Source organism: Microcaecilia unicolor, chromosome 7, assembly GCF_901765095.1.
Source record: "Microcaecilia unicolor chromosome 7, aMicUni1.1, whole genome shotgun sequence".
NCBI classification, from domain to species: Eukaryota; Metazoa; Chordata; class Amphibia; order Gymnophiona; family Siphonopidae; genus Microcaecilia; species Microcaecilia unicolor.
Genome location: NC_044037.1, coordinates 39,820,267 through 39,830,574, shown reverse-complemented (window position 1 = coordinate 39,830,574; position 10,308 = coordinate 39,820,267). Strand labels below are relative to the sequence as shown.

The following is a 10,308-nucleotide window of genomic DNA, read 5'->3' as shown; positions in this document are numbered from 1 at the left end:
TAAGGGAGCTATGCATGTGGGAGCTTTTTCTGAAGTCCACCGCACTGACCTAGGGTGCCCAGTTGGTGTCCCGGCATATCAGGGGGCCAGTGTACTACGAATCCTGGCCCCTCCCATGACCAAATGGCTCGGATTAGGACGTTTTTGAGCTGGGCATTTTTAGTTTCCATTATCGCTAAAAAAAAACCAAACGCCCAGCTCAAAAACGTCCATTTTTTTCAAAAATACGGTTCGGCCCGCCCCTTCACGGACCCGTTCTCGGAGATAAACGCCCATGGAGATAGGCGTTTGCGTTCGATTATGCCCCTCCACGTAACCTATGAAGAAAGTGAAAAAGCAATTAAATTGATCAATTCTGGATTATTGTACTTTTTGTCACACAGAATATACAAATAATGTTTTTAAAAAATCAAAGAAATAAACACAAGAAAATGCAGTAATTTATTTTCTGGAGAGGGAAGTTTGCCTGGCTTGCCTAGGCAATTTGGCAGATGAGCCGTTTTCTACAGATTGACCCTCACTGGGATTCCCAAGAGAAGAGATTTTTTTCATCTTTATTATGTCACTATCAGATTCTTTGCCTTTTCTCTGCATGTCTTGCTGCATTGCAGCTATTCTCTTAAAACTAAAAAAGAAGCACATAAAATATATTTCATCAATCTCGCATATTAACCATTATTTACTTACAGTATTAGGAAATATATTACACATTAAGGGGTCCTTTTACAAAGTTGTGGTGAAAGTGGCCTTTGTGCACCCTTATGTGGATTTTTCCTGCGCGCTAAGGCCATTTTTAAATGGCAGATTTGCTATTTTTCTTATTAATGGGCATGTGCTAATGTTGCCATTAGCATGCGACTATTAATAGGAATTACCACGTGAACACTTACTGACACCTATTTTGCAGACTGTAAGGACTCACACGGTAATCCTGTGTTAACCAGTTAGCACATGGTAGTGTGGATGGGCTAACTGATTAGTGCACAAATGCCTACTCTCTGCCCCCCAAAAATGCTCCCGCCAACAAAAAATAAAAATATTTTTTGCACACGGTTAGCGCATGCTGATTTGGAACTTACTGCAGGACGCTTGAGCATGTCGTGGTAAGCCATTTTAAGCAGCTTTGTAAAAAGAACCCCTAAATCGCAAACAAAGGTAACAGTAGGAATTGACACAAACATTAATAAAGCAACTTTAGCTTAATAATGTAGAGCAACACAATGAATACATAACAATAATAATAACAAATCAACCTTTCAACCCATCGCCCAACTTCCAAAATCCATAATAAAAAAACCCAAACAAACTGATACATTAACATTTGTTGCCTGTATCTATCAACCCTAAATAAAGTGGCAGTTCTTAACTGTAACTCCTACCAACTCCTAGATTACGTAAAGTATATTACTGTGTAATGCATGCTAATGCAGATAAAGTACATTATTAGTAAATCGATCACAATTATATAAAATAAGACCTGTAAAAAATACCAATCATTTATGCATATTACCATGTGGTATTGCCTTTTTGTATATCTAGCCCTATCTTTTTTTTTGTTATCGAATAACTTTATTATTTTTCTTTTGATAACTCACAACATGCCAGCAACCAGCAATGAAACAGTTACAAAGCTTGTACTGAAATAACCACAAAACATTTTAAATCTTAGATTAATCAAAATGAAAAAGGCAATAGTACCATCGAGGTGAAATAAAAACAAAACAAAAGAAAAACCTTTTAGAAAAGAAACAATGCATATTAAAGCAATTTCTTGATAATATAAAATAACAGTCTCAAACATTTAACAATGTTAAGAAACAGAGAAGTGCATCAAAACAAAGCTATAACTATGACAAAACAGCAGGTTTTTAATTCTATAAAACTGTATTATTTCTTGAAGCGTATTTCTCTAGTTTGGCCAGCAGGTGGTGCATGTTTATGTTTAAAACTGTTACCAAGAAATGACTGTTCCCTCTTTAGTTAACACAAATAAGTGGTAACCTGCAGTGATGTGGCCATCTATTTTAAAAACTTGTTGTTCTGGGCTCTGATTGGCCCAGGAGCTCAAAATTCAGCTAGGATGTACTGGCTTTTTCTCCAGTCTTAGCCATGGAGAAAAGAGACAAGGATCTATTTGCTGAGGCCCTGTGAACAGTTATATTTGATAAGCTGTGAACAGCTATATGTCCTGAACTCCCCAGGTATTATGTAGATAGTAAACATATGTTTAGATAGTTTTATAAGTAATCCTATTTCAGTTACCTGTTATTATGTGCTGTTTTTGTTCCATCTCTTTTTATGGTTCACTGTTCAATATTTTTCATGACATTAAACATTTTTAGTTTATTGCCTCTGCTTATTTGGACTGACTAAGAATCCTGTTGGTTTATGTATTGGGCTTGTGAGTGATTTCTAGGAACTGTGGGACCACTGGGAGTGGCCCTAGTAACCTAGAAATCACTGGGAAACACCTTGAGAGCAGGAGGCTCGCCCAGAGGTAGTTGAGACCCAGTCAGTAGGAGGAGGGTGCTAGTGTGGAGCACAAGTGTCAGGTGCAGGCAGACTTGAGCTGTGCTGGGGATAGACCCTCTAATTGGCCGCAAGATAGCCCCAGGTGTGTGGCTAGACATTTCGTGACAATAACCATAACATGTAAAGAGAAAAGGAGCAAAAGTAGAAGGGAGATGTATGTTAATTGAACTCAAACTTGTTTGGAATAATGTGGGATATAAATGTCACAAATAAATAAATAAATAAATAAATAAATAATTTAATAGCAAATCCTAGAATGAAATAAATATAATACTACAGAACATAGATAAACCCATAGTTAAAAAGAGGAGTGTAGTAAAGGGTTCCATATCTGATAGCATCTCCATGGTTTGTTTATTTATTAGGAATTATTTATCACATTTTTTAAGAAATTCAACCAAGATGGTGCACTGCAAGTATAACCCAGACACAGGCAATAAATAATTACAACAGTATTAAACTGTGAACTGTCTGAAAGAAGAGAACTCACCCTTCATTTCATTTGATTGGCTTGAGGCATTATGGCACAACAGAAATGGAAAACTTCACAGTATATATATATACTATGAAATTTTCCATTTCTGTAGAGACGGGCGTAACTAGTGAAATAATTAAATTTGCTGATGACACAAAGTTATTCAAAGTTGTTAAATTGCGAGAGGATTGTAAAAAATTACAAGAGGACCTTACGAGACTGTGAGACTAAATGGCAGATGACGTTTAATGTGAACAAGTGCAAAGTGATGCATGTGGGAAAGAGGAACCCGAACTATAGCTATGTAATGCAAGGCTCCACGTTAGGAGTCACCGACCAAGAAAGGTCATTGTTGATGATACGTTGAAACCCTCTGCTCAGTGTACTGCGGCGGCTAAGAAAGCAAATAGTATATTAGGTATTATTAGGAAAGGAATGGAAAACAAAAGTGAGGCTGTTATGCCTTTGAATAGGTCCATGGTGCAACCACACCTCGAATATTATGTTCAATTCTGGTCGCCGCATCTCAAAAAAGATATAGTGGAATTAGAAAAGGTACAGAGAAGGGCGCCGAAAATGATAAAGGGGATAGGATGACTTCCCTATGAGGAAAGGCTGAAGTGTCTAGGGCTTTTCAGCTTGGAGAAAAGATGACTGAGAGGAGATATGATAGAGATCTATAAAATAATGAGTGGAGTGGAACGGGTAGACGTGAATTGTTTACTCTTTCCAAACATACTAGGGGGCATGTGATGAAGCTACAAAGCAGTAAATTTAATACGAATCGGAGAAAATGTTTCTTCACTTATGTAATTAAACTCTGGAATTTGTTGTCAGAGAATGTGGTAAAGGTGGTTAGCTTAGCAGGGTTTAAAAAAGGTCTAGCCGGCTTCCTAAAGGAAAAGTCCATAGTGCTAATCTATGATTTTAGCATACAAATGGTGCTTACAGTTAGGTGCTGAAATGTAGAATGTGATGAATAGGACCTCTGAATATCCCTGATGGCAGCATGTATCCTTTCAAATACTGACCTAATGGTTTTCAGTGGACCATACTGGACTTACTGTGAAGCGTTATGTATTATAAGCTCTGTCCATCATGCTTTCACTTTTTGCTACACTGAACTTTCCAGTATTGTTAAAATTTGTATTGTCTTTTTCATATCAAGCAACTCAGATCTGGAATAGCTTATCACCATTAATCAAACAAGTATACTATACCATACTTTGTATTATTATGTGAATGTTTTTACTGTTGTCATTGTCCATTGATCATGTTAATTATGGTTAGGACGTGGATAGGTTATGGTTTGGGCAGGCCAAAATGCTAGAACAGTATTCCTCAGTAAGCAAGGGGAATGCATATAAAGACCTCAGCATTTTCATGTATGCTTTTACACAATCCTTGAGGCATGCATAAGTGCCATCTTTAAGGGGGGCTGGGAGAGGCCTTAGTGCATAAAATAATATATGGTGAAGCCCCAGGATACATGACATACCTCATAGACCTACCAACCAGAAACACAACCAAATCCACATGAACATACCTAAATCTCCACTACCCAAGCTGCAAAGGACTTAAATACAAATCTACCTATGCATCCAGCTTTTCATACTTAAGCACACAGTTGTGGAACGCACTACCAAACGCCGTGAAAACAACATATGACCACTTAAATTTCTGGAAATCACTAAAACCCAACCTGTTCAAAAAGGCCTACCCTACCGACCCAACCTAAGTGCCCCGACTCTGCAACATAATGAACCTAAAGCCCGGACTCTGCAGCACAACGAACCCAAAGCACAAAATGGACATAATATAACTCTTCCGTTCAATGAAGTCATAACTGTGTTTGTTCGACTCCAATCTATAATACCCAACATTACTCTGTATTCTGTTTTTCTCACCGGATCTGTCTTTCTTACTGGACACTACTTTGTATTTGTTTTCCTACTGGAATCGGCAATCGCCTTTCCGGTAACATGTAAGCCACACTAAGCCTTCAAATAGGTGGGAAAATGTGGGATACAAATGTAACAAATAAATAAATGTTTGATTTATTTTTATTGTACACCGCCTTGAGTGAATTCTTTCAAAAAGGCAGTAACTAAATCCTAATAAATAAAAATTAATAAATCGTATGATGTGTTACGCAAACACATAAAAACTTGTTTCAAAAATTTCTGAGTAAACCTGATAATTATTAACTTTTATGGAATTTATTTGTAAATTGTTTTTTTCCCCCCATCTGTATTATTGTAAACCGCTTTGGATAAGATGCTGTAGAAATGTTGAGATTCAATTAAATTAGATTAGATTAAACATGTATGCTAGTCTGATGCACAATTTCAGAACTTACAGTTTGTCCTGTGTTTCTGGGTTGTCTATAAAAAAGCAGCACAGCAGGATCAACAGACAGATCACCAAGGTCATAGACATGAAGGCAATGACTAAGTGGTTTCTAAAATGATGTCTGTTCCCCAAAACTGTATTAGAAAACGCTTCCTCTTCTTGATGTTTAAGAATCGTTGCTAATAAAGTAAGAGAAATGAACATTTACATTATCAGATACAGGAGGGTTATTCCAGATAGCAATTTTAGAAAGTGGCTATTTAAATATTGAGATCTACATCACACATAGATTTCAGGGAGGTATGATTAGGACATGAATAGGTTATGGTTTGGGCAGGCCAAAACGCTAGAACAGTATTCCTCAATACGCAAGGGGAATGCATATAAAGACCTCAGCATTTTCATGTATGCTTTTACACAATCCCTGAGATATGCATAAGTGCCATCTTTAAGGGGGGCTGGGAGAGGCATTAGACCTTGCTGGGGGGGGGGGAGGGAAGGGATCATCTTCAAGTCACAACTCTATAGTTATGCAAGTGGCAGCAGAGGTGTAGCTAGGTGAGTTGTCAGGGGAGCGGCAGCTCTCCCAAACGGACTTCCGAAGACTCCTATTTCTCACATGATCTGTTGCATTTAAAATACATGCTGGTTCCGTCGGCAGTCCGTTCTCCACTCCCCCCATGCCCTCAATCTGGCTACGTTTCTGGGTGGCAGCTGAAATTCAGTGCCACATCCGTCTAGCTAACCAAGTAAAGTAACAAAGTTAGCTATGTGGGTACTAGTAATGAACATTGCCAACACCCACATTATGCCTGGCTCCTCTCTGACTCCGCCCATTGTAAAACTCCACCCCTGCCCACATTCAAAATGACTGCTTAGTGCTGATATTCAGCCCAGTTATTTGTCACTGAGTATCGGTTGCCAGCCTGCTAAGAGCAATTTAAGCGGTCAGGAGCCTCTCCTAACCATTTACATCACTTTGAATATCAGCAAGGCTGCCAAGAGGGGGGGGGGGGGGGGGGGGCAAGATTCCCCTGGGCCTGGCCTCCAAGGGGGGCCTGGTGCCGGGCTCCCTTTCTCTCTTCTGCTCCTGACGGGACCCGGATGATCACATCCCAACAGGAGCAGGAGAGAGAAAACTCCGGCACTGGGCCCCCCTCAGAAGCTGGGGAGCAGCAGACACAGGGCTTTGGAGTCTCTTTTTTGGCTGGTGGGGGTCCTCAGACCCCACCAGCAGAAGAAGCCTTCCTCCAGTGCTGTTCTTCACTCTGCTGTATTGTGTGCCGTGTGGCTGCTTTTCCCGTCACGTCGCGCATGCTTGGTTTTGATGAAATTGAGCATGCGCGATGTGAGGGGAAAAGTAGCCGAATGGGCAGGGCAGGCAATGTGGTGGAGTGAAGAACAGCGCTGGAGGAAGACTTCTGCTGGTTGAGCCTGGGGACCCCCACCAGCCAAGGTATGTGGAGTTGCGGTGGAGGGGGGGCGGCGATGGCGATCCTGAGGGGGTAGTGGCGGCGGCGGCTCTGCCCTGAGCCCATCTCAGGCTCTCGGCGGCCCTGAATATCAGGCCCAAAGAAAATATCAAGCTTCACTGATTCCAATGTTAAATATATTTGCTTACCCTCTTCTTCTACGGCATCGTAATTTATATCTTGCACGCTTTGTGAAAGTTCTTTGTTGGCAGTAGTCGGGTACACTGAGTTTCCTACCATAATTACATATCAAATTAATTATTTTGCACCAATATGTGGCTTTATAATAAAAATATATGTATTAATCTAGTTCATTGACTTTCTGGACTAGATTGAAGGAGTTGTACATTCTGAGCTAAATGTACAGATCATATGTGCTGTATCACAAAGACCATGATCAAATATCCTCTCAATATTAGAACTTCAACAACATTTTTTTTAATGCAGATTTTTTTTTTAAATATTTCTTACATGGCAGAGTTGCCCATTTACCCAGCTTCAGGAGGGAAACTTTTTGGCCAGTCCTGATTTTAAACTTACATCTTAAAGCAGTGTTGTATTTGTTGTCCTTAATTCTACCCGTTGACATCAGTGCTGCAGGTCCTATCATGCATTAGGATTCAGTGGCGTTCCTAGGGGGGGCTGACACCCGGGGCGGATCGCCGATGCGCCCCGTCCCCCGGATGCAGCGCCCCCTCCCCGGGTGCAGCATGACCCCCCCAGGCGAAAGACCCCCCCCCAGGTGCACGCCGCTGGGGGGGGGGGTGCTGCGCGCCTGTCCGCTTCGTTCATTTCCATGCTCCCTCTGCCCCGGAACAGGAAGTAACCTGTTCCGGGGCAGAGGGAGCACAGAACGAATGTAGCGGACAGGCGCGCGGCACCCCCCAGCGGCGTGCACCCGGGGCGGACCGCACCCACCGCCCCCCCTCCCCCTTGGTACGCCACTGTTAGGATCAGATTAGCAGAAATCCAGGACTGGCCTAAAATCACCCTCCTGAACCTGAGTAACGTGGAAGCTCTGGCATGGGCATAGAGCGAAAGGAGCACTAAAAAAAATTGTTGTAGATAATATGCTAATATCGTCTGCTCAGTGTGAAGCAGTGCCCAAAAAATGCAAACAGGGTACTAGGAATTATTAGGAAAAGGATGGTGAATAAGACCAAGAATACTATAATGCCTTTGTATTACTCCATGGTGCGATCGCACCTTGAGTATTATGTTCAGTTCTGGTCGCTGTATCTCAAAAAAGATATAGTGGAATTAGAAAAGGTTCAAAGAGCGACCAAAATGATAAAGGGAATGAAACTCCTCTTGTATGAGGAAAGGCTAACGAGGCTAGGGATATAGATATGATTGAGGTCTACAAAATCCTGAGTAGTGTAGAATGAGGAGAAGTAAATTGATTTTTTACTTGTTCCAAAAGTACAAAGACTAGGGGACACTCAAGGAAGTTACATGGAAATACTTTTAAAACAAATAGGAGGAAATATTTTTTCACTCAATGAATAGTTAAGCTCTGGAACTCTTTGCCAGAGGATGTAGTAACAGCAGTTAGCTTATCTGGGTTTAAAAAAGGTTTGGACAAATTCCTGGAGGAAAAGTCCATAGTCTGCTATTGAGACCAACATGGGGAAGCAACTGCTTACCCCAGGTTTGGTAACATGAAATGTTGCTCCTAATTGGGTTTCTGCCAGGTACTTGTGACCTGCTTGGCCACTGTTTGGAAAACAGGATACTGGACTAGATAGACCATTGGTCTGACCCAGTATGGCTACTCTTATGTTATTCTTGAAATAGGTTTTAAAGTGCCATAACACCTATAAAGTAGGTCCCAGAATGTGACTGAAATGGCACAGCCTCATTATTTATCGAGATTCAGGATTGAGATAGCCTATCCTAGCACAATGATACATGCTTGCTGAGGGAGCTAGGGATTGGATTCTGGTTTACATATCTGAGCAGACTCATATCATAGCAATTATTTTCTGATCCCCAATATCATTTGAGTATATCCAGTATCCTACTGGGTTGTTCTTTCTCTGGTATCACAGCAGTATACACACATTTCAGAGTATTCTTTCTCCAGCATCGAAACTGATGTAATATGAAAGTTTTACAGACTCTCTGGCATCACAGCAGGGTTTTCTGTCAAGATCCTCAGGCATATTGGGTGTCTACGATGAACATGCATGAGATACTCCTGCTTATATTGGAGACACAGCTTATGACAATGTATTTATCATATGCATAGTCATTAATGATATCCTGAAAGCCAGATTGGCTGTGGACTCTCCAGGACACTTTCAGGAAACCCTGCATTAGCAAATTCTAGTTCCCGTATTGCAGCAGGATATTGTGAATCAGAAAATGTATCTTGGCTCGTATACGTTAATGCATCTTATCTGTGATAATAGAACAGCAATATAGTCTGACTCAAGTTGCACAGTGCAATATGCTTATTCACCATTAAACATTAAACTGCCTGATTTAGGATATGTATCATAGCAATATATCCTGACTCAGGAAGCTGCAGTATATCTTGCACAGGTTGAATACTATAACAAAGTATCAGCAGCTACCTAACTACATGTTTTACAAGTTAAATGGTTAACTGAAACCTGCTGTATAAAAGGATCTGCAGAAATCAATACCACTCAAAGCGTGTTACTGCATGAAAAGGTAGGTAAAATCCAGTCAAATACATAATGTTAACTACTTCCAAACACAGAGCCTGACTTTCAAAGAGATGTCTTTCACTCTGTGCATACAGCAAAAATGTTTATCACACTGTTTACATGGGGTGACTTATTACCAATACCTTCCAGTGAGTTTCAAAATCTGTATATTCTTTCTTATATTTCCTATGTTATGCAGCTCAGAAAGACATGTCCAGGCTTTGGTCTCAGAAAAATTTGAATCAAATAGTAACATTATGACAAAACTTACTTAGTTCATTTAGGTTTGGAAAAGTGATGATGGGGTTTGATGACACCTCTTCATCCTTGTCAGTAATCAATTTCTCTTCTGCTAAATGGAAAGAAGAAAATACATTTCCATGAGTTTTTTTTCTTTTGTTGTTATTGTTTCCTTAATCTGAAATAACTGGGCCTATTTAAAGTTCAGGCTGTCAAGAGCATAACATGAACGTAAATATTCAACAGGGTGATTTCACATACATCTAAGCAGATGAGTTATCCACTATCATTGCACGGATTTTCTGCCACGCTGTTACTACTACTTATCATTTCTATAGCGCTGTTCATTTAAGTACGACCACTGAATATATTGTCTTAAACTTAAGTAGATATTGTCATCTGTTTAAAGGACCCTTTTATTAACTGCATTAAGGGGCCCTTTTACTAAGCTGCGGTAAAAGGGGGTCTGCGCTAATTATAGTGTGAGTTTTTGGCATGCGCTGAGGCTTCCATTTACTGCAGCAGGTAAAAGGCTGTCTATTTTTTGAGGAAAAGAAATGGC

At 40.4% G+C, this 10,308-nt stretch overlaps 1 protein-coding gene across 1 annotated transcript in view; it reads right to left on the bottom strand.

Moving 5' to 3' along the window:
* Positions 1-441: 441 nt before the first annotated feature.
* The window catches only part of LOC115474432, a 57,427-nt gene continuing 47,560 nt past the window's right edge, over positions 442-10,308 (bottom strand). The window contains exons 8-11 of the mRNA XM_030209891.1: positions 9,778-9,858; positions 6,981-7,064; positions 5,367-5,538; positions 442-625 (exon numbers count right to left, since the gene is read on the bottom strand). Of these exons, the coding sequence (XP_030065751.1) occupies positions 442-625; positions 5,367-5,538; positions 6,981-7,064; positions 9,778-9,858 (521 nt within the window). The remainder of the gene's footprint in view (positions 626-5,366; positions 5,539-6,980; positions 7,065-9,777; positions 9,859-10,308) is intronic.